The 24,624-nt window shown below is 41.5% G+C and overlaps 1 protein-coding gene across 13 annotated transcripts in view; it reads left to right on the top strand.

Annotated features, from left to right (window-relative positions):
* Positions 1-18,461, top strand: part of PPP4R1 (protein phosphatase 4 regulatory subunit 1) — a 68,088-nt gene extending 49,627 nt beyond the window's left edge. For all 13 annotated transcript variants that reach the window (XM_054816052.1, XM_054816055.1, XM_054816063.1 and 10 more), the window contains 9 exons: positions 5,271-5,446; positions 8,606-8,701; positions 10,021-10,206; positions 11,571-11,732; positions 12,342-12,442; positions 14,167-14,287; positions 14,385-14,519; positions 15,516-15,657; positions 17,370-18,461. In XM_054816052.1, coding sequence (XP_054672027.1) covers positions 5,271-5,446; positions 8,606-8,701; positions 10,021-10,206; positions 11,571-11,732; positions 12,342-12,442; positions 14,167-14,287; positions 14,385-14,519; positions 15,516-15,657; positions 17,370-17,533 — 1,283 coding nt within the window. In that variant the 3' untranslated portion in view covers positions 17,534-18,461. The remainder of the gene's footprint in view (positions 1-5,270; positions 5,447-8,605; positions 8,702-10,020; positions 10,207-11,570; positions 11,733-12,341; positions 12,443-14,166; positions 14,288-14,384; positions 14,520-15,515; positions 15,658-17,369) is intronic.
* The last annotated feature ends 6,163 nt before the right edge of the window (positions 18,462-24,624 follow it).

Genomic DNA, 24,624 nt, shown 5'->3' with positions numbered 1-24,624 from the left:
CCTGCTTCCATGCTGTGCTCCTGTCTTTATTGCTGCATTCTCAGACGAGGGATGGGAGCAGAAGATACTGTGTTCTCTGTGGTGGGTAAGCGGGGGCCTGTCGTACTGGAGAGCTCCCATAGGTACACATCTTCTGGTTTCTATAGCAAATGGGGCAAGCATCCTAGAGACATCACAAGATGAAGTGGGGATGAGTTAACGAAAGTGTAGTTTGAGATTGTAGTGTATGATGTTATGCATGTGTCAGTAAGTTTAAGCTGTTCAGATGACCTTAACTCTGGCTGTACCTACCCTCTCAGTGCTTGACTGTGTGACTTCAGCACCCTTAACGTGTTTTGTTCCAGAGGATATTTTCTAAACTAAAAAAAAAGAAGAAAACTAATACCTGTTGTGTGGAACCTTATTGGCTGGGGTCATTGATACAGGGTTTTCGAGGGTTCTTAAAATCACACTGAATTTTTATTATTTGACTCTGCAGGATAACTGGTAGTAAGGTGATGTCCTTTGTGGTACAGTCAGCAGAGATTGATGATTTCTGTTTTGCTAGTTGATTTCAGAGCCAATCCCTGACAGCTGAGGCAGGTGTGGAGATTTGGTACTGGAGTTCAACCGGCAATGATTCTTTGAGTCAGAGGAGTACAGTTTTTTCTTTGTTTCTCTTCCCCACCCCCGTGCTTTGTGCTGTATATGCATCCGTAGCAACTACTATACCTTTGTACCCCTGTCCCCTCCCTCCATATGCTTTAACCCTTCTACTTCCTTTTTTGTTTTAATTTATCTTCCTTTCTGGATTCTGCGTTCCTCTACTTCACATGTCTCACCTCAGCCTTCTATGTTGTGCAAGGTGGTTCTTCCCTCACCTGCTTTCATCATTATAGCAGAGGTATTGAGAACAGAGTAACTCAGTTTTTATCTAAGGGGTACCTCAGTGTGTCATGACAAGGGGAAGGATCAGTTGAAAGGCATTGCCAGCTCATGAAGCCCAGAGTACAGTATGTTCAATGCATACCCTAATCTTCCAGATGTCTTGGCTGCCAAACACTACTGGCTTACTGTTTGTGATTGTGTGGGTTTTTTGGTGGTTTTGTTTTGAGGGTTTTTAGGTTTGTAACTTGACTGTGTTTTCTGTGTTTCTGTAATACACCTCCTTATCATCAGAGCAGTTTCCATTTCAACTTCAAATCTTTGCTCCAAGGTATGGAGACTGATGAGGTCTCTAGCAAATACAATTTTTTAACAGTGACCAGCAGCTGCCATAGAACTTTTTTTTTCCGTAATCTCATTCTCAGAAAGGGGTGAACTGCTTTAACTGACTCTCACTCCCAAAAATCTTTACCTTGAGGCTTTCTTTCCAGAACTAGCTTGTTGCCAAAGTGATAAATCTGAGTAGTTGAGCAGTCAGCAACGAAGATAATGGCAGCCTGTCTTCTCACAGACAAACTCTACTGACTAGCAGAGCTATGCAAAGTTAAGCAGTGGTATGTGATCACTGTTAATAAGACCTTTCCAATCCACTGGCCAGACTTCCTGAGGGTCTCAAACTGGGAGATGGAAACCTGCATGTTCCTCTGAAGTATGCCAGCTCTTTTGAAATTATCACAGGGTCTTTATTTAGGCCAACTTTTTCCAGCTCCCTGAGGCTGCTGCTGCCTTCACTTACTTCAGAGGTTGCTTTTCTTTCTCCAGATGTTTTTACTTCTTTATTTTTCTTTTCAAGGACACTAGCTTAATTTATCTCCTTATGTTCTGTGTAGAAAGTGCTAAATCATGTAATGTCAGCTTCTTTTATTATTTGGGGGAAGAGTGAAAGCCTGACTTGCAGGTTACTGGGGCTAACTGTGGCTTATGCCAGTTACAGGCTGCTTTGCCAAATGGAGACCTAATAGGGATAAACCAGCCCAAATGTGGTGTCAATTAATCCCATTCCCTTATAAAAACTATGTTTATGAGTTAGGCTACTAGCGCTGCCTGCAGTAAAAGTCTAAAATATATTGTTAATGGAACTGTAGGTGAGGAGGAAGTGGAGAAGAAACTCCACTTTTATTTTTATATTTTATTTGTGTCGCTGAACCCATTAATGCAGCCCATAGCTTTTGCCTCTGAGTAAGAAGCAAGGGTAAGGAAGGCAGATCCTTCAGAAAAGAGTAGAGAGCGTGCCACTTAAATATCAATGTGAAACATCAGGAGAAACAGAAAACGACAATAAAATGTATTGAAAGGACAGAAACTCCTGAGGACCGTGAAGTTTTACAAGGCCAGCTAAAACGTGGTTTTGAATTTAAAGGTTGTTGCAGTTATTTTAGGATGCAGGTATAGTAGCCAAGACTAAATAATTCCTTGCTAAAAAATACTTCTCACTTGAAGCAAAAGTTAACAGATGGTTCAAGATCCAGTAAACTTTGACTTTATCTTAGCAGTGCAATGTATGAATTCTGTGTTTTCCACACAACTGGCCTTTACACTCCAATTTTTGTTGAAGGTAATTGTGAAAGCTAGTTATCCAGCAGATCCCCTTCAGTCTTCCTCCCAAAATCTTGTTTCCCAAGAGCTCTGAGGCATTTCTGTGCATCCTGCATGAGAGGGGAGACTTATCCTTTGCTTGTACTTTCAGTGGTTTTCTGGAAAACGTTGCCTATCTAATAGCTGTAGGAGATGGGGAGGAGCAGCAGTCATCTCAGTCAAGAGGGTATAAGTACAGCTCTTGAGCTGTGCCTGTGTGTGAAGGGATTACGAGGGGATGTGCCCTGGCACCTGAGCCTGGGGTGGTGAAGACAGCCATTAGGATGCTGCCTCAAGTTTCAGTGTCTTCAAGGCAGCCACCTAGAGCTGTGCACACATATGCACATTAACTCACACGTGTACTCTCTTTCTCTTCCTCTTCCTCCTTTACTAAGCACTCCACCATTCCGGAGCCTTCCATAGTGACTGTGCTTGGCTCTCTTTTTGGCTAGGACCTTAAGATGTTTACGGACTTCAGTCGTTCAGTTGTCAGTGAATGACACCACTGAAGTCACCCTTGGTGACAGGGCCTACGGAGGAGCACTCAAAAAAAGAAGGCACTTGCCAATCAGTGAAATCCTTGGGAGTTTGGCCTTTCCTGTCCTTTATTCCCCATGTCTTGGGATTGTAGAATTGACAAGAAGCTGAGGAGATGCATGTTTGTGTCATCTCCTGTAGGGCAGGTGGAGGAAATCAGGATACGTTAAGCCCCTGAGCAAGGGTGGTCCAGGTGTGCAGGCTGACAGTGGGGCATGAGTGGGGGAATGTATCTTGGAAAAGTTCCAGTTACTGCTGTAGATACCTTCACTCTTGTTAGTAGAAGTAATCTTTGGAGCTCTGTGTGGATTTTTCAGTAAATAAATATTCAGTGTTGAAGCAGTATGTGCTGCCTAGTCAGGGTAAGTGTTCTCGACTTTTAAGTGAAAATGAGAGGAGTGTACATTTTTCATGAAGTTATCCTTCATGAAAGAAGTCTTAATGAAAAATGTCTCCTTGATGTGCAGCAGACTATAATTCTTTTTAATTTTCTTGTTCGATTTTTCTAGATGAGAATAAACTGGGAATCAGACAGACATTTCTTACCTCTAGCAGGTGCTCTGAAATGACTACCTATTTTGCATGGGTTTGGGGTGATTTATTGAATTTTGAAGTTTTGAAGGAATTTACTAACATTGACCTTGTTTATTCTCATGGGCCTTAAAGTACAGAGGTTTATTGTCAGTGAAGTAACACTTGAAGAGTGAAGTCATAGCAAGCTTTTATTAATCTTACAAATAAAAGCATTCCTAATTTTTATTTATTTATATATAAATTATATAATATAGATATATTGAAACTATATTTTCTAACATGATGTGTTTTATAGTGGAAGTATCACTATGATGTTGGTTTTGTTTTTGAGTTTCTAACTTGCTGGGTTTTTTCCTGTTGAGGTGAATTACAGTAATGTCTTTTGGTTGTTCTATCAGAAATTTGTCACAGTTAGAGCTAGCATTGCATATTGTAAAGAATTATCTTTACTTACATCGGACTCCACCTAGAAACCAGTGAACCTGTAGTGTGTGTGTTCCAATTTTTGCTAGCTAAGATTTTGCTTCTTGTAACAGATGTATTGCATATCTGTTTCTTGTATCTACAAATGACTCCAACTTTCTTTGTTTCATTCTTGTTAATAACCCTATCAAAAAAGCTAGAGTGAGAAATTCAGATTCTGTGACTTAGTATGGCAACGTGGGATTAAAAACAAGTATATGGTTTGTTATTTAATTTCACAGTGAGCATTTAAGAAACCTCGGAAAAGCCAAAGAGTATGAGGAACAGAGCTTCTGGATGGCTGGGTAAATTTAATTGGTTAGGAGATTATTCCTCCTTACCTTCTTGGAAAGAAGTGGAGAAGGAGAGAGAGGGTAGATCAGTCTGCACTGAATTCTGTGTTGCTTGCAGCTAAGATTGCCTCTGATACTGCATCTGCTTAGGTCAGGCTATATCCAAGGAACATTGCTCAGCAAAGCTTTTTTTAATTAGCAGTAAGCAGAGGGATGGAAAGCAGAGCAGTCTCAGCACTGCTGGATCTTTTTCAAGAGTGGATGGCAGGGTGTGAAGTGCTAATGCTTTATTTTGGTGAATAAGAGGACATCAAACAGTGCAGCCTTCAATATTTGTTTGGAGGATGCAAGGAGGCTGAAGTATACTGTCCAGAGAAGAGTTACTGGGGTCTAGCATCTTCCTGTATAGATCTTGCTTTAGAGTTGGTACAAAAACATAAGAATTTAATGACCATATATAGACACACAGTCTCTCGGAACCGAAATCCTTTCTGTATGAATAAACCTGTTCTCAACCTTCATTTGAATACTCTTCCTTTCTCGCTGTTATTCCTGTCTCTCACAAAAGACCCAGTCAGTAAGTTAGTATTCATGTGCTGTTCTGCCCTAAAGACTATTTGCACCATTAATATGTACTGAGATTCCTAAAGAACTGATCCTGTCATAACAGCACTCTCTTACTCCTGGGTTTTTTTGCTTTAAAGACACATTTCACTGAACTGTAGTGTGGTTGGGCACCCTAGGGAAAAAGTGGAGTGTTAATCTGCCTTACATTTTACACTAATTGCCCCCAGATTGGGATTTACTAACAGTCAATTTGTACCTCCCCTGTAGTTCTTTTATCATCTTTCAGTTAATTAGTCACTGTCTAAAAGTTGATTTGTGGACTTGCTAAAAGTTTATTGCAGTTCACTCTCTCATGTATTTCTCTTTCATACGCTGCAGCACAAGTGGAAGTGTTGTCTGCTGCACTCAGAGCATCCAGTTTGGATCCTCAAGAAGAGACAATGGCCGGTGTCGGCAAGGGAACAGACACACAGCCTGAACTAACCATCAATGACCAACAAAATTTTAAACCTATACTGGGTGATATTGTGCCTTTAATTGGTGACAGTGTTGAGGTAAGAAGTGAGTTTTGTACTTCCCCCCCCCCCCATATTAGGATTTCCAGGGGTCTAGTAATAGAGCTGTATTTTGCATTTGTGCAGTAATTGCAGCCAAATGCTTCCTACTTTTGGCTAGTGTAGCATTTGGTTTTGTTGGCTAGTATTGAAGCACTAGCTACTAAAATAAAGAGTTGTGTTGGGTGCCTTTGTTTTTGCCAGTTCGGTGCTTGTCCATGAAAATTCTTGAAATTGTTTCTGTTAAAATCTCTGTTGTGACTATCGCATTTTAAGATATTTTAATCCTACTGCAGTTTATTACTGTGAAATTGCCTTCTTTAAAACAGAGCCATACTGATAAGTGAATCCCCTTCTCCAGTGCTCTCCCCCTTCACTCTTCCCTCCCCTGCCCCATCTGTAGAAAGAGGTACTTTGTTCCCTGTACTCCCTGTTGAAGTGTTTTATAGTAGTTTACTGGCCTGCATAAGAGAGGTTCATGATCTGCAATCTAGGATGTTGTGTGGACTGCTAAAAGAAGTGGATTCTAGCAATCAGTAAAATTTTGAATTTTTTTGCTCTTATTTCTTCAGCACCCCACCACTGCCCCCTGCCTGACAGAAGTCTGTGGTATTCGATACTATTTTCTGTTCTGTACTGTGTATTAGGCCAAACCCACTATATTCACTGCATATAGTGCCACAGGCTTTGGTGATATTAAAAGCTATAACTATGAAGAAAGCAATGGTTCCAAAATACACTCCATAAAACCACAGCAAGTGATTTGTTGAACCATATTGCCTAAATGGTATTTTCAAAGACACTTATCAACTTTATCTGAAAAGTCTAGGAGTTGACATCAGTCCAGTGCAAACATTTTCAACCTTCTTTAATTAGAGCAGTGTTTCTAGATTATATTTAATTAACTTTTCCCTTAAGCTGTTGGACTACTGTGTAGCTTGAAAACATTTGGGGAGTGAAGAAATGTAACATTTATGTGGATACCGCTGTTTATACACAATCATAATTTAACACTACAAATGTGGTTGGTTTCTTTCAAAAAAACCAACCTTCCTCCAGTTCCTGATGTCAGGCTCGATGTGTTTCTTTATCATGAGGTCTGTTGTAGTCCCTTCTTTCTAATGCTGACCTGTAAATGCATACTCAGTCCTTCTACTTCTGAGGATGAATGAGGGTGGCGTGTGTGGAGAGGGACCTGTCCTGCATTTTATTTCTTCAGAGTATGATGCTGACAGAAGGTTTAAGAACCTGTCATGTTGCTGTTATATGTTGGTTTTGCATGTTTTGGTTTTACGCTTTAAAAGGATGTCCTTAATCTGTCAGTTCCTTGTTTGTTACTGGCACTGAATCAAGTCCTCATTTTGCAAGTGAAAGGGTATTAGAGGTGACCTAGAATTTGGGAATCAAGCTGTGATCTGTTGTGCAAGTGGACTGTTACCTATAGCAGTGAAGAGAGCTCTAATTTTCACAGGTGCTTTTTTGTGTGTGTGGTTGGTTGGTTGGTTTTCTGCTTTTTTTTTTAAAGTCTCAGCATAGCAAAGTGTCAATATGGGTACTGGACACTTTAGAAAAATCAAGTTACAGTATTTTATATTTGAAAGCAGCCTTCACAGTTCTGCACGTGTATCACAAAGCAAAATCACACTTTGCTTGTCCTTCTGCACCTGTATGGGTAACTAGTTTCCAGTCCCATGCCCCTGGGCAACTCATGGAAAGCACTATGGTTATGTTGTGCTGGCTGTCTCATAATTTCTTGATTTGAAAGCCCATGACTTTTTGGCAATGCTGAAAATGTTCTCTTTTTCTGGGAAAAAAGGCTGAAAAGGAGCGAAGACTTGACTAACACACTAAAATCCTGCAGAGATGGTTTTCAGAGCTTCTGGAGGTTTTATAGTTGGAGTTGTATGCTGCTGGACACGGTTACAGTGTCACTTGTGGATCTGTTCAAGGATCTGTGTCAAGGCTTTTTGACACCTTCTTGCTGCTGCTTGATGAGCCTGACAGTTGATTTGGGCTGCTGTGTCAGTGATATGCAATTGCTTCACAGCTCTGCGTGTTCTTTATCACCTGTAATTATACCTCAGCAACTAAAATTACAACCCAATGCTTAGATGAAAGCAGATCATGGAAGAAGAAAAAAGCAACTGTCTGAAGTCAAACCAAGGAAGACAGATGGTATCCTGGAGGCTTTTTTGATGAAGTTTGTAGTTTGCTTGAAAATTCTCACTGTCGAACTGATCTGAACAGCTGGTAGAGTAGGCATGTTCTCGATGTTTGCATTGACCCTGAGAACTCAACTTGCAGTGTCTGTGAATAGATACCTTGGCTCATATCTAGCAAAAATGCCTTTGTCCTGTTCTACCAGGCAGCAGTCTGACCTACTCTCAAATATTCATCACATACTTCTTGAAATTCATCTTTGATTATGCGAAGTCCATTGCATTTGGGGAACTCCACTGGTATAGAAAATGACAGTGCACCCCCCTCAGCAGCACAGTTTACCATAGCGTAACAAATCTCTGCTGCTTGGTAGAGTTCTGAAAGAGAATCTCAGTCCTTATCTTCAAGGCTCAGATATGTAGTCAGGATGCTTGAATGACTGATAAAAATTATTTTAATAGAACTGCCGATGTCAGCAGCTATGGTCCACTAGGACCCTGTATTATAAGGTGAAGCTCATCTGTAGAGAAGATTATAGAATAATTGCCTCTAGGAAGGGACCGGCAGCAGAAGTCTCATCAGTTTCTACTCTTAAGTGTGAGGTTGGCTTTGTTTTGAGCTCTTTCTAGCACAAATCCAAAGCAACAAATCCAACAAAATCTGCTACAGATGTTTTCTCATTTTTTCTTCAGGGGAGAAGCAATGTGATCCATATGTTAGTTACATTCTCCTTAATGCAGTCTCAAAGGTACTCCTCTCCTGTGATTTTCATTCCATAAGAACCAAAATGGAGCAGAATAAGAGGAGCCTGTGTTTGAAAGCATAAAGATTTATCTTACAGACCTTTTGATTTCGGGCTGTAGTAAAATTGTATTTGATATTAAAACATGTATTCCTTTAAGAAAAAGACCCTAAGGTGAGGACAGCACTTCTTGATGTTGACATTTGTGTTTAATCCTTGAGTGCATTTTGTGTGACCTTTTTTGTTTTTTTTCTTAGAACATGGATTCTACACTTCACTATATTCATAATGATTCAGATTTGAGCACCAACAGTAGTTTCAGCCCTGAAGAAGAGAGAAAATCCAAAGTACAGGTAAATGACAGTAACTTCCATTTTTCCTACACGTATCAGACAAGTGGATTTTTTTTATGTATATGGGGATTTCTTTTATGCATTTCATTCAGTCATTTCTGATGTAGTGTAGTTTCTATTAAATATGGCAAACCTCTTAAATAAGTAGTTTTAAAATGTTCCGTGTTTCTAGACATAATGGCTTAACTCAGCAGTTGCTTCTGTTTTAATTATGTATAAAAGATTACAGTATTTTTTGACATGAGGTAATGGTTGTCATAGACTTCCAGGCTCTGATTTTGTTTGGTTTCATTTTCTGTGGAAACTGTCCCATAATGGAAATTAGGTTATTGAGGAAACAGGATTTTTTTTTAAATGTTTTGAGTTGAACACCCCCCCCCCCCCCGCCCCATGACAGCTTTTTGAAGAAAAGGTGTGCAAGTGTTTCATTAAGCTCAAACTGCCTCTATTATTTTTCCCCGAAGGAATCGAATGTTTGTTGTTACATAACTCAGTATTAAGCGGGCCACCCTGCACCAGTATGATTCCTTGAGTGGGAACCTCCGTCCCTCTTGTTGCTTACATGAGCTGAGCTATTCGGCAGCTGCGTTAAGGAAATGTTCTTGTGCACACCCCTTGGGTAGAGGCAGTGCCTGAGATAAACTGACAGCAGCTGAAGCAAAGACAGTGTTGAAGTCAACACAAAGAGGCTTTCACAAAATTTTAGTTCAGATACTTTAATTTCTCAGTGGAGAGAAAGGTTGGTCTTCACCAGAGATCACTTTGTCTCTGGAGAAGCCTTTTCCTTCCTGCCGACTATTTAGGGAGTTTGGAAGCAATATTGAACACAGTATACTCTGCCTCCTCCCTTTCCCTCCCTCCCCAGGGCATTTTAATTTCATTGTCTTCTCCCGACCTCCCCAAGATTTTGAGAGGAATAGGAAAATTATTTTTGAGCAAGTCTCTTCATTTGCAGTTCTGCCTGTTTTTATGGATGAGTAAAAATGCCCAATTTGCACAGCCTGTGAGCCTGAATGTTTGTAGAAAGGTAGAATGTAGTCTCTTAATTTCCTGGTCTCCCTAAGTAATCTGCCCACTCACCTGTTACATTGGTCTGTGTATTTTCAAATAGCCCCCAGTCATGTCATCATTTCTTTGGAACGTATTGGTGGAACTTATGAAATACAAAATCTTTGCATTCTTGTTAAAATATTGTAATTAAATAATACTCTCTAGTTGTGCGGAAAAACGTTCTTCTGACAGTGTTCCCTGGAACTTTATTAAGCCTTATGAGGATTTATTGAAAACAGTGTAAACACTCTACCTTTTTCTTGTTGTAGGATGTTGTACCTCAAGCCTTGCTGGATCAGTATTTATCAATGACAGATCCATCTCGCGCACAAACAGTCGATACTGAGATTGCCAAACACTGTGCCTACAGCCTGCCAGGCGTGGCACTTACGTTGGGCAGACAGAATTGGCACTGTTTGAAAGATACTTATGAGACGCTGGCATCTGACATGCAGGTAAGCTCAAGAAGCTCTGACAATGAATGATTTGAAATTTTATGATGATTTCTCTTGTTTACTGGGCATTGAGTTGCTCTGCGTTTTACTTTGTTGCCCATATTACTTGTTAGTATAATGAATGAAAGTGTAACTGTTGTTTCAGAGGAAGCTGGGTGTGTGTGTGGTACTCGGTTAGTAAGGAAAAGGGGCAGTTTGAGTGGGAGATGGGTCTCCAGTGGGAACGTGAGGAGAGGTCTCCGATTTCCTCTGCTTGCTTGAGATCTTATGGCAGTGCTTGGGATTCTCATAGGCATGAGAATTTGGGCTGTGCCGCTGTGCGTGAGCAGACATGTGCCCCTGCAGGCATGTCTGGAGCTCAGTGAGTCAGCCTCACGCCAGGCCTTTTGGTGGCCTTTCAGTGCTGCCTCAAGTTAGTCATAAGGGAATAACATCACTATCACTATGCAGCATTGCTGTTTTAAGAACAAATACTGGAAATAGCAGCATTTTCCTTGTTGTCAGGTGGTGAGGAGGTGGCTTTGTGCATTTTACTGTTGGTTTACAGTTGTTTCCCAGTCCTCCCTTGTTTCCTTTTTTGGAGATGCTTTTTTATTTTTTTTATTAAACATTCTCAGACTACTTCACCTCTCTTGAACTTGTTGCTTGCTATGTTAGAGCAGCAGTTCTCAGTGATACATAATGAGTATTTTATACATGGCTATTGCTCATATTTTCCAAACTCTTGCAGCCATTAAAAACAATCAGCTAATAAATCTAAAACATAAGTAAAAACAAATTAACCTGTATTCAAAACTGTCCAGAGTTTGTCAGTCTCATCTGAATTAAGATTGAATCACCAAACTAGGGCAAAAGAACAGTAGCCATGCTAATTGGAAACTGCTGGCTAAAAAGTAGATGCCACCTACTCTTTAAAAAGACTTATTTGAAATAGTTATTCCATTAAAACAGTGGTCCCTCAATTTAGGGCGAGTAAAAGCTCTACTGGTCCTTGGACTGCTGGGCACCCAATGTAGGTGAAACTTTACATATTAGGGAAGCTGAAATATTGTGTGATGTGTGGAAGAGTACTGATGACAGGAATACTATTTTTCTTCACAACACCCGGTAAATGTTTTCATTACTTCTATTTGCCTAGTTCCTTGATATTCAGGTGGAAGAAATGATACCTCGTCATTTGTCCTCTCTTTCCTTTTTTTGTAAAGTTTAATTTCCAATTTCATTTTCAATTGTTACATGAGACACTGTTGAACATATTTGTAAGTACTGTAGCTCACTGGGAGTCCAGCTTGCATACTCACCCTCAAGTTAAAATAGAGCACCTCAGATGAGAAGTCAATAAAATCCATTTGTTTATTTTACAGTGGAAGGTTCGGCGGACACTAGCATTTTCTATACATGAACTTGCCGTCATCCTTGGAGATCAGCTTACTGCTGGAGATTTAGTTCCTGTCTTCAATGGCTTTTTAAAAGATCTAGATGAAGTCAGGATAGGTGTGCTTAAACACTTGCATGACTTTCTGAAGGTATGTCTGTGTTCAACTCTGGTCAAGTGCAATTATGTATTTTGCTTCATTTCTTTGAATGCACTTGCTTTTTAACATAACACCAGTATAACTCTCTATGAGAAGCCATACAGACATCTGTTGAATACTAGGGTATATTTTGCATGAGATCTGTGTTGTTGACACTTTCTTTTATCCGAAGAGCCTGTTTTCTGCATGTTTATTCAGTATATAGGTGCCAGTGGATGGTACTAAGTTTTCTGATGGCTCTAATCTCTCTACACAGCTTACTTCTCAAAACTTCTTTAGGAGTTTTTCTATAATGGCTTTGTTTTTGGAGCTGAAAGACACAAATCATAAAACCTTTAAAATCAATATTTTCTTTACTGCTTATCCCTCTCTTTTCCTAGACTAAAAGTAGAAACTAGATGAGATTTTGTTTTCAGTAGTGCCCCATGTTGTTTTACAGGCTTAAGCGTGATAGGATTTAGCCCAGGAAATCAGGACTATTGCTAAAGATTTTTTTTTAATAAAAGCAAGTGTTTCATTAGTTGTATTTTAAAGCTCTTGTTCTATCTGCTGATTGTAGCCTACATTTCTTTATGTAAGTTTTTATATTTACTGTTACAGCTTCTTCATCTTGACAAAAGACGAGAGTATCTTTATCAGCTTCAGGAATTCCTAGTGACTGATAACAGCAGGAACTGGCGTTTCCGTGCTGAGCTGGCTGAGTATGTAGTTTTCTGGATGCTTGTTTTTATTGTTATGGACAGTTAAAAATGTTGAAATCATAGAATAGATGTTTTACAGTGACATTCTTAATTTCATTTTTCATTAGTGGATAGTCTTTATCCTCCACCGCTTGTCTCCCTTGCTTAAAAATTCTCAGTAGTTGTATATCACTTACAATAGTTGGAACTTGAATGTCTTTTTCCATCACCATATGTTGAAAACATTACCCTTCCATAGAAAAGAAGCTGCCAAAAGAGAAGACCACATCTGATTTCTCTTGAAGTCAATAGAAGTGTTCTAGCAATTTGAGTTCAAGTTGCTGTATTTGAGTAGGCTGAATTCATGACCATGAAACAGAGATCAAGATCTTGAGGGGAGTAAAGAAAGAGAGTAGCAGAGTAGTGACCTTGGACTGCATCTGAGCAGACTTTTGCTCTTTCATGGAACTGGTAGGTGGGCTCCTACAGGAGGCAGCTCGGAAGGGTCAAGCTGCTCAGGAAAGCTAGCAGAGGAAGGGGCTTCTGGCGTTCAACAAGGAACAGATGCCAGGTCCTGCACGTGGGAGGGAAAGAGCCTCTGACAGCAAGACAGACTGAGGGCTGGCTGCCCTGGGAGCAGCTCTGCTGGAAAGGCCCAGAGTATCATGGAGAACAATGAGCTGAACATGAGCCAGCAGTGTGTCCTGGCAGCACAGTCCTGGGCTGCATCCACAGGAGCATAGTCAGGATATCGAGGGAAACAGATTAGCCTCCTCTAGTCGGTAGTCATGAGATCTCACCTGGAGCAATGTATCTATACCAATACAGGAAAGCTGCTGAGAAACTGGAACCAGTTCAGCAGAGGGCCACCAAGATTATCAAGGCTGCAGCACTTACCCTGTGAGGAGAGACTGTGGGACCAGGGCTTCTCTAGCAGCCGCTATATGAAATGAGCATATAGTAATGACTAATTACATTGTATCTTTTGAATTAAATTTTGAGAGACAGAGTTCAACAACTTACCATAATGTTTTTGCTATATTTAAGTGTTTTGATTTAGTAACTACAAATGACTTAACTGTTACTGCTGGTATGGAGACGTTCAATCGGCTGCTTGTGACATGTTACGCCACTTCTTTTGACATACTTTCTACCATTCATGACACATACTAGTGTCTGCAACCTGCTGAAATCTTAATCAACTCATTACAAATTGAAGACAACTGATAATTTCTCTAGTTGTCCAGTATACTCTGAAGTAGAGGAAGTTTATTGATTTGCTAAATCAGTGTACTTAAGTGACTGAGGATACTTATCAAACTAAGAGTAGTTGCTTTGTAGCTATACATGTGTTAATGTGTGAGATGCCTTTACCAGGTATTCAAATGTATGTGCGCACTGCAGTGTCATTCACAGCTGGATCACTGGTGCTGTATTGTGGCTGTTACCAGGATCCCTGCATTGTAAACACAACCTTGGTTCCCTTGCCTCTCCCCTAGTTTTTCATTCTTTGAGCTCATGCAGCATTTTGCCATTATTGTGAATAAGCAGCAATTTAAAATTTGCAAGTGACCCATAGTCAAACTGATGGCATTGAAAAAGAGAAGATTTTACTTTTCAGTAACTTTATTTTGGCCACATTGCCTGTTTGGTGAGTGGTGTCATATAAACGTTCATGTTCATCATTAAAGCTACCTTTTTTCTTATTGTAACATACTGTGTTTGGTGGTTCTTCCATCTTGCAGGCAACTGATTTTGCTTCTAGATCTGTACAGTGCCAGAGACATTTATGACTACTTGCGACCTATTGCTTTCAGCCTCTGTGCAGACAAAGTGTCATCTGTTCGTTGGATTTCTTACAAGCTGGTAAAGCAATCTAAATATATTCAGGATTTCAAACTTCTGAGGGTTGGTGGTCAGAAGTAACTTTTGTATTTAACTTTTTTCTTCTCATTTCTTCAAGGTTAGTGAAATGGTAAAAAAGCTGTACATGGCTTCGCCATCAACCTTCGTGACAGACCTCATGAATGAACTTGTTGAAAAGTTCTGTAGATGCCGCAAGTGGTCTGGTCGGCAAACTTTTGTCTTTATTTGTCAGGTGAAATGTCTTTTTGTTCATCTTTTTTGATTTGGGAGGTGGTGGTGGTGGTAAGAATTAAGGGGGAATAGCAACTGGCACTCTTTAGCTGTCTGTTGACGCTATTTTCATGAACATTTAAGAACTTTGTTTCCAAGGGAATAGGTTTCACAGCTGCTTTCTTCAGTGTTGCTCCATGCATGAGCTTGCATACATCTTTAGCTTAGCATGTTAACATCAGGCTGTCAGATGTTGAGTAAAAACAAAACCATAGCAAAATAATCCCTGAGTTGGGAAGCTGCTTTGTTAGTCAGCATGAAGTGAGATTTTGATAATATGCTACAGCAGTCTGTTACTTTGTAGAAATCAAGTGCTAGGAGTTCTCTGTACCTCCTTAGCCAGCTAGTGCAGCTTGGTCAAAACCAATGTATTCTCAGCAAAATAAGCAGAAGAGTTGCAACTAGCTGGGGTCCTGAAGAAATAGTCAAATGTGGAGGTTGTAGCAGAGGTCCAGACTGGGAGCCAACATGACTGCTGCCCAAGAGGGACAGTTCTTTGAAGTATTAGGGGAAATGGGAGTGTTGAGCTTTAGAGACACATGTTTGGGTACAATGGATGTTTATTGAGATGGACCATTCTTGTCTTAATATAGTACCTAGGTAAAACAAAGACTAAATCAATCTTAAAAAGGGTTGGGAAGATCTCTTACTTTTCTTCCCTTTTTTCAAATGATACAGTGATTAAAAAACCCCAAACAATAAAAATAAGGAAGTTGCCAGACTTCATACAAAATAAAGCAGGCTTCTAACTGAACCTGAATTTCTTCAACTCAGACTTGCTTCGTTGTGTACAACTTTGTGCTAGAAAGCATTGTTGTACCGTATTTTAAAACTTTGTGGATATTACCTACTGTATTCATGCTATGAAAGTAGTAAGGTCTGTCAGCTTTGATTATGTGTTGAGGTTTTATCTTCACTGTGCTGAAATCTAATGAAATTGCTTCTGTCGTCTTGCCAGACTATCAGTGAAGATGACTGCCTGCCCATGGACCAGTTTGCTGTGCATCTGTTGCCACACTTATTACACTTGGCATCTGACAGGGTTCCAAATGTTCGAGTCCTGCTTGCAAAAACATTAAAGCAAACCCTTCTAGAGAAAGGTTAGTGGTCGGAAAGAGTTGCAATGGGCTGGCTGCGTATCTTTTTGTCCCTCCACTTTCCTGTAGTTAGCTGGGAAAGAAGAAACAACATCAGATGTGGTCACTTTTGCTTTTACAGTCTCCTTGGTGTGGAATGTTACCTTGGCTGAGATAAAACCATGAACCTTGTGGTGGTATCAGAGCCACTGTTGTGTAACTCCGGGGAAATAAGAGTTCTTGCTCATATGCTAGCCTCTTCTTTTGGTACCATTTTCCCTGAACGAGCTAGTTTGTAGAGGTGTCATCAGGGCACAGAAAGCACAAATGAATAACTAGCAACTGTGAAATTGTTGAGCAGTGCTTTTTATTTGGTTAAAAAAATCTGTTGATGTTCTGTGTAATAAGGATAAAAAAGAAAAATGTTTCCATACTAAATCCACTATCTCTTTTCTCACTGGGGGAGAAGAAATGGCTGCTATTTGGTTTTTTATATTTTATGGTAGCAGTGGGAAGAAAGTTTCTCTGGAGTCTCTTGAGGGAAATTAGACATGCAACTTTCAAATTGCAGACTTTGCTTAGAAGAGCATCCCCAATGCATAGCAGATGCTGAGATTGCAGTCAGCAGTGCTCAGATTGCAAAGCACTGTAAAGGAAAATACCATTAGAAATATTATGCTACTTTGTAAACCAGAAGAGCATCCACACTGGCAATACTTCATCCAGTTCTGGTCATGTTCTTCCTCAAAACCCTACACTGGCTTGAGGACTGCTGTTTCTAGCATAGAAAATGTGACTAAAAATGCAAAAATGTTCAAAACACTGGACAACACAAAGGATGCCAACACAGTGAGAACCAGGCTATCGCTAGCTGCCTTGTGCATGCTGGAGACTCTTGAGTAAGTGTGTGTTAACAGTGAAGATGGATCAGCTGAAGTGCAGTAATTTATCCTCTGTTAACTGTGCCAAGGCTGTCGCTGTTCTTCCTGTTATCATGTAGCATTGGTATTTTTGTTGTTGCCCTCGTTATTTTTGTGTTTCCTGCCTGGATGGTACACCTCCGTTCTGCATTGCCACTATGAAAGTTTATAATACAAGTAGTCCCTGCCTCAAAGATGATGTGTGTATGATAAGGGGTGGTGGATAGATTATGAAAGACGGATTTAAAAAATAAGTTCAGAAGTTTTTAAAACCTCAGATCTAAATTGCCCTTCCTATGAGCTGTTTGTACTTACGTGCTTTTATGCAACTTGTGTAGTTCATGAAAACTATCGGATATTGGAACCTCTTCCACGCTTATTTCATGTTATCTTAGTTTTATTGTTTGATAATTATTTGGCAAGCCTGCCAGTGAAATGGAGTGGCATGGCCATGGATTTGGGATACCTTCCCTCCATCACAAATATAAACACACTTCTTCTGAGTCTCCTGCAGGTTTTTTCTTCCTCTTTGGTCATGGAATCCGTCACACTTTTATACTGAATAGAATTCCTGTACTCTAACAGCTGTATTAGAGCAACTGTGCTTTGAAACATTGAATGGTTTTGGTTTTTTTTCTCAAGGTAAATTCATAGGTATATTCAGCAGTGTATTGTGTGCCTGTTCAGATACTCCAGTTTGACTTCACCTGTGTACTGTCTCCTGAGATTTTTGAACCTCATGATAGTATGCTGAGGCTTATGTTAAAGTATCTGCTGTCTTTTCCTCCTATAAGTCTTGTGCATTTTCTCTTACAGAATATTTTCTAAATTCTGCCAACTCTCATCAAGAAGCTGTGGAACAAACAATTATGGCGCTTCAAATGGATGATGACAGTGATGTCAAATATTTTGCAAGCATACACCCTGCCAGTACCAAAATTGCAGATGATGCCATGAGCACTGCTTCGTCAACTTATTAAAAACTTCTGAATGTTGCTATAATTAAAAAAATTTTTAAACAAACTATCCTCAAATGCTTCTAAAATGGTTGATCTAGTACAACCTCTTTGGAAGGAGAGATTTCTTTGCCAGACTTAACAGGTGGATGTTATCTAAACCTGATACCAGGGATTTTAAGTCAAGAAAAAGTAAACATACCTGTGTCAGCTCGACTTTAGAATAACACTGCTCAGAGGATTATTTTTGCCACCGAAGCCTTAAATCTTCTGTCTTCCTGAACAAATGAAACTTGAATTGGCAGATCATTTTCATTGTAGAAAGGATGTGATTTCCAGAGACCTGCATTGTTTCTCCTGAGGAGTTAACTTAGCAAGTATTTTCTGTAGCAACTGATAGATGAAATGGCCAGACAGGTAAATTTATACCGGGATGTAAGACCTCCAGTATTAGCGCTAAAAGTTTTTATCATTCAAGGACTTGATTCGTGTGCAGCTGGACACACCCTTAAGTGGGAATAGCTTTGATGTTTGTAAATGGGGAAAAGTAGAAATTTGGATTTCTCTTAAGGGCTCAGTGCTAACACTAAACTAGAATTTGATTTTAATTCTTAAATGCAGCATATTGCTGTACCCATTAGCAGAAAACTTTGCTGAGTACCTGTGTCCTAATTATTTTCATGCTGGTCATGACCTAAAGGAAATTTATTAGCACATGTACTTTAAGTCAGGTATTTTTAACTTGATCATGATCGGCTCTGAGGTGCAACTTTTTTCTTCATATACTGTACATATCTGTGAGCCTCCTTGGAGTGCTGCAGTCTTTAATCATGTTGTTTAAAGATGTTGTGATACAAGTTGTTCTCTACTTGTCCGAATAAAATTTATTAATAAGATTGAAAGCAATCTTGTGACCTTTTTAAGACATTAAAAGAACAAGTTTGAAATTTAAGTGGCCTTTTTTTCCTAGTTCTTTACACTTTGACAGCTCTTGGAGGGGAAGGGGTTTGCTTAATGATTGTGGAGAATTTTGCATTTTGAGATGGACTATATCTGCATATATATGCAGATGTACTTTTGCTGGGTAATTGAGGTTTTGCTAGATTTAGCTTTCAGGCATCTCCGTTGTGGTCAGGAACCTGGCATTCCAGCATGAAATGGTGTCTTTGAAGTGAGTCTGAATATCCACCTCAGTCCAGATTTACAGGCAGCTGTGAGCTCAAACTGCCCTTCAGTGCATTGACTACTTTTGTTTCCTCTCATATAAAATGCCTGATGCAGTATCTCCTTCTGTGTCTTCCAGGGGCAACTTGCTTAAATCACCTTTCTTCTAGCCTGCTGAACCTGAAGTGTGTGAAGCTTATTTTCCTGAGGAGGTAGAAATGGCTACAGCAGCTTATCTTTGATGTATTTTAGCAGAACATTTTCATTTATCAGTCAAGTACCTGATACCCTGGCAGTTCAGCCTCAGGCAGGTGTGTCTTCCCCTCCCCCGCCCCTTTTCTTGAGAAAATAAATTCTTCTGCAGTTTCTTCTCTAGTAAACAAAGTTGCTATTTATTCCCCAAAGGTCTGCTCTTCTATTCCTGAGTATGGTCATGGAGGTGGTTAAGATACAGTAATCTCTGCCTTGAAGCTTAGTGGATTTGGGGTTTTCTGTGCTTTATTTTTTTTTTAGGGTTGGGTTTGGGTTTTTGTATGTGTTTGTGTTTTGGGTGGTGGGGGTTTTTTTTGTTGTTTGGTTGGTTCCTTTGCTTGTCCCTTTTTCTGTTCAAAATTGGCTTACAATTGGAAAAGGCAACTATATGCCCCAGTCAGAAGTTCCTGTAGTACAGGTAATATTCTCATCAAGTTTTCTGTTCTTCATGTTCTCTGATAATTGTTCAGAAATCACACACAAATCCATGGAGGACTAGGCAGTGTGACAGCACTGTGTCTGGGTGACAGCAGACTGTCAGAAAGCAGTGAGAGCAGTGAGCTTTTCAGGCAGGAGGATTTCTGAGCTCTCCCTGCTACCATACAGAGAACAATTGAATGTAACTAGTCCTCTCCCAGGCCAGGTGATTCCTGTTTAAATATGCATTGAAGTCCAGTTGGTTTCTGCATTTTTTTTTCAGGGTACGTAAATCCCTTTGTTTTTTGCCTCAGTGTAATGACAATTGAATTGTATTTGGGTCATGTGTGCAATTTCTGAGGTGAATGGATCAGCTCTTTGGTCAGACCAGAGCATGCTTCAGGTCATCTTCTAACTGTCAATGGAGTGCAGTATTCACTGGAGGAGTTTGGGACTTAAAAGAAATCCTAGTGTTTGGAGTCCTGAATGAACGTGTGCCAACCTAACTCTGTGACTATTCTAATGTACTCTTCCACTAGTCCAGTAAAACAAAGGATTACATCTGATCCCTTCAGGTATCTTCTAGTCATTTAAGGGTAAGACACCTTTAAGTTGAAAAATGAGACAGATCATCTGGATGCTTTATTTCTCTGTTCTGTATTTCTTCACTGCTGGTTCAGGCCTGTGAATTTGAGGGAGAGTTTGAGGCTTTTCCTAAGGAAGACTGAGTGTTTTCAGTTGCAGACTGCCTGAATTCCCCCGATGTAACAAAGATCCTCTTCAGGGACGAGGAAGAAATAGCTGTCTTTCTCTTTTTCCCTCCACCCAACATGTCATGGACCTGTCTATCTCTTTTCTGCTTCATTTGGTGATTCCCAGGAAGTGAAAGGGAAGGAAAGACTTGCTTTATTCTCAGCATTGCCGAAGAGCATTTGATCTACAGCCTGAGGGATGTGGTCTGTATTGCTTAACTCTGACAGGGAATGTTCTCATGCTGCAGCGTTAGCAATGTCAGTAATTCAAGCTTCAACTTGTCCCTAAGGATAATATGGGATTTGGGGAAATGTGCATCTCAGAACTGAATGGTGAAAGAAGGAGCTGTTTTGTCTGTGGGGTAGCGTCTGGGAACACCACCAAAGATCCTGGTGAATTCCCTCCTGTGTGTCTCCCCTGAAGAACGATTTGAGCTTTGTCTCTCAATTCATTTCTCTTCTGGTCAGGATTTCTTGAGCAGAAAGTGAAGCAGCTCCTGAATAGTCATCTTGTTGGTCCATGGTTTCCCAAAAGCAGCAGTATCATAGCTCTACCCCTGCCTACCCTACCAAATCAGTCCTTCACAAGCAATTGTCATTGTTTTCCATTTAATCTCTTGGCTCGCTTATCTTGGAGCCTCTTCGTGGGAAATCCCTTTTTTCCCGTGTCCTAGTTACAGCACTGTCTGCCTTTCTCCTGCTTGCTATTTTTCACAGCAGGTTCTCTGTCTTCAGTTGTTCCTCCCCAGAGACCCCTCAGGATTTGGTAGGGCCATTTCCTCAGCATGCTTTCATGCAGATTTCATGCCAGTGAAACTGGCAAATGTCTGGAACCTTCTAGAGGGTGGTTTCTTTTTAAGCAAGACAGGACTGATGCTAGGAAATCAATTTTTGCTGGTTTGAATGTGCCAGGTAGCTGTCGCACAAATTCCTGGCCCTGTGGACAAGATCCTATGTTCATTAGGACTGCAGAACAGCAGGCTAATTTCAGCCCAGCTGAAATAAATGTTTGCATGGGCTTGGCAGCCCTCCTGTGCAGGTGTAGGTCTGGCTGTGATGGGTTTCGTGTTCAGGCAGTGGATCACGCCCCCTCAGTTATTCGTTGGGTACTTGTTAGTGCTCACCCCCTTCTCTCTTTGCTGTTGGATGTTCAGAGACGGCCGGTTTGAATTGGCAGTGGGTGGGCAGAGAGGGGAGAATGGCGAAGGCTGTCCTGTGGCTTGTGCCTCAGGCATGCTCTTACGCTTTGATTGGGTTCCTTCCTGTTGGCAAGGTCTCCTTTTGTTCCCTTTGGTATGGAAACTTGTGGGTGGTGCTCATGTTTTCTGACCTGATTTCAGCCTGGGGACCTCTATGTCTTGCAAGGATGGGAAGAGGAGTCTGCGACAGATGGACAAAAGCTGGTTCTGTATTCTGCTTGTCCTGTTATGCCAGTGCTCCCCTCGCTGATGCTGATGGGAAAGGTTCATTCTCCTATCTGTGCTGGCATTCGGACAACATGGAAAGTACATTTGAAGTGATCAATCTCTTTGTATGCAGTTAGGACATACTGATAGACTGCCTTAAAAATGTAAGACTGTGACAGGAAAGCTCATTTAAAATGTGTGTGATCTCCTCCTCCCCCCCCACCCTGAGAGCTTTCAGCCTCTGCCTTTTAGTTTTACTTAACTCTTACTTTACTTTTTACTTAGATCAGAAAAATAAAGAGCCCAAGGTAATGGGATTGGTTTAGGGTTCAATTGCTGTTGGAGTACATCTAAGCCAATTAAAATACACTGTGACTTAGCGGAGACAAGTAAACAGATGTTTAAACATCTTTCAGCCCTCCAATCGTGCTCTGCTTGAAATGCTGTGACCCGTTTCTGCAGGGGTGTAGTAATGTTTCTGCATGGGAAATGTTTTAAAAGGATTACCTGGGGTGGGTTTGAGTCATGACTGTGAAAAGCAAAGGTACTGAGCATACTTCTCTGTGTGTTCTTTAACAAGGCTACAGAGAGGTGGGAAGGTGTGCTGTCTGAACATCAAAAGAAATTTTGGTTATTTTTTAGTCACTCCAAGTTTCCTGTGTAAGTAAGAACCCAGGTAAACTTGGTTTGAGTAAGGTGACAACAAAGGCTCAAGTGGGGGCTGGGCCACTTCTCTTGTATTGGTCACTTATTTCACAGGGTTTTTTTTCTTCTGGTCTTGACTTGAGGGGTTTTGTGTTTTTTTTTTCTTTGGTCACCACCTGGATTTTTGTGCCTGACAATATTGTTTCCTCTAAGCAGCACTGTCAGCAGAGATGTCCTACCCCTGTCTACCTCAAGGCCCCGCACTGTGATAAAACAGGCGGTGGCTCACAGTACCGAGGTAAGGTTCTGTGCACAGGAGGTGCAGCAACAGGAGCCGACGGGACTCCCAGGCAGACCTCCTGCTTGTTGGGAAATGACGTTCCTTGGTGCAGAAATGTTGGATGCGGCATTCCCATCTGTCAAATCAAAATAGTTCAACTGCTGACTTCCACAGTCACCTGCTGAGCTGTAGCTAAGCATGGCTGCGCTGCCAGCTCCCTTCCCCCTCTGAAGGGGAGCTCTGAGCGAGGGGGGCAGCGCTAGGGTTCTTCTCCTGGACCAACCGGGGGTCCGGCAGAGAAGGAGGATTTGGGAAGGGGAAGGCCCAGGCTGAGGAGCCCAGTTTGCTGTAGGGTGGGGTCTCTCCAGTGGCCTCATTGTGTTTCTGCTGTGGAGCTGGAGGGGTATCTGGGAGGTATCCAGGGAGGAGTCAACTGACAAGTCAAAAGGACCTGAGGAACAACAGCATTGGAAGTTTTAGGATGCAGACACCTTTAGCCTTGGCCTTTTTCTTGATGTCTGCCCTCCTCTGTTCCCCACAGGCCCCTTTTGATATAGTTAGCAGAAGCTGTAGAAAAGCTGTCAGCTGCTGTTGTGGCTCTTGTATAGTCAGAGCGCAGGGCCAGGGCAGGTTGTGGGGCTGCCAGCAGGCAGCAAGGGCTGCTCTCGCTGCCCTGTGCTGTAACCTCTCTGTGGAGAGCTCTTGTGTTCTGTAGCTCAGATGGGGAATTCTTACAGCGTGTGGGTCTGGGGTTGTTCGGTTAAAATCACATGGATTGCAACATCATCCTTTGGCAGACCTCCTTGCTCGCGTTGTTAAGATGTTTGGCAGCATGAGAAACTCTGGAGAAAACTTGGTAGCGGTCCGTTGTGTTGCAGAGGGTCAGCAGTGCCAGTGCTGAGCCCGAGGCAGAGTGTGCCCTGGGGGTCTGTGTTGCCAGGCATAGCTTTGGGTATTGGCGGCTGCGATGGGACGGGTTGTGGGGATGTGATCTGAGAGGAGTAGTGCTCACTGCTTGTTTTTTCCTTTTTTCTTTCAATAAACAAACATGCCCAACCCTCTTCAACCATTCAGGCGATGACAGTTCACTTCAGGCTACTTGTTTATATGGTGCTTCTTGTGCCGTTTGGGTTTCTGACTGATTTGACAAAATCTGTTCCAGGCTTGCGTTGAGCAGGACTATAAAAACAAGTAAGGTACGTAGTTGTCCCCTGTCCCATCACCCCTCCTTCTCTGAAGTACTGCTCTGTGGTGGGAGCACTTAGATTTACAAAAGGAAAGCAGATGGGCCACACCAAACCATCACAGAAGTTTTGTTGAGTCCAGAACGCTGGAATTAACGTTGCAGGCCTCTTGTTTCTTCATTTCAGTAAAGGTAAGTCAGTCTGTCCAAAGTGTCTGACAGAGCTTCTGTTGCTGCATCCAGCACAAACAAGCTGTATGTTGTTGGAAAAAGTCTTATTTTACATCAGTTTAAATGATACTTTGATTTAGATGACTTGGTTATTGCAGGCCTGTGCAGACTTCATGAGGGCGGCCTGCTGTGCCAGTGGTGCTGGTGCCATGGGAGGGGATCACCTCAGCACTGCAGCTCTGATGTCATTGTAAGGCACTTGGGATTGATAAAGCAGCTTATAAAGTGATCTCAGCACTACACTCGGCCTACTGTACTGTAATTACTACCCGCTTTATTTGAAATTAGTTTTGCCTCTTCCAGCTAATTATTCATAACTGCTGCAGGCAGCCTTTGAAGTCATGGCTGCCAGCGTGGCTTTCACCACAGGGGCTGCAAATGCCGGCACTGGGGGGCAGCCACCCCTGTGGTGAGGTCTGGTTAACCCTGCTGGGGGCAGGAGGCTGCGGCCAGGAGCTGGGGCACAGCCTCCCCCGGAGCCCCGGGGGGACCAGGGGCTGCAGCTGCCTGAGTCACCTGTCCTGGGGGCTTCCCCAGGCCCTCGGGCTTCCCTGCGTGTTTGATTGGGCCAGCAGTGACTCACACTTAGGATTTTAATTACCGGAGTTTTATCAATAACTGTTTATCACATATCATTTGAAAGAATGTGAAAGAAAATTTCAAAGAAATGTCTTCCAGGCATTGTGAAACTGAATTTCTGGTTACAGCTGCTGTATTACTGCAGGACCAGCAATTCCACCTCCATGTGAGAGACAGTGGGGACACACTTCAAGTGTATTGTAAGG

Source organism: Grus americana, chromosome 2 (assembly GCF_028858705.1).
Source record: "Grus americana isolate bGruAme1 chromosome 2, bGruAme1.mat, whole genome shotgun sequence".
Classification (NCBI taxonomy): domain Eukaryota; kingdom Metazoa; phylum Chordata; class Aves; order Gruiformes; family Gruidae; genus Grus; species Grus americana.
The sequence above is the reverse complement of the archived record's forward strand: the minus strand, read 5'-3'. Positions and strand labels throughout refer to the sequence as shown.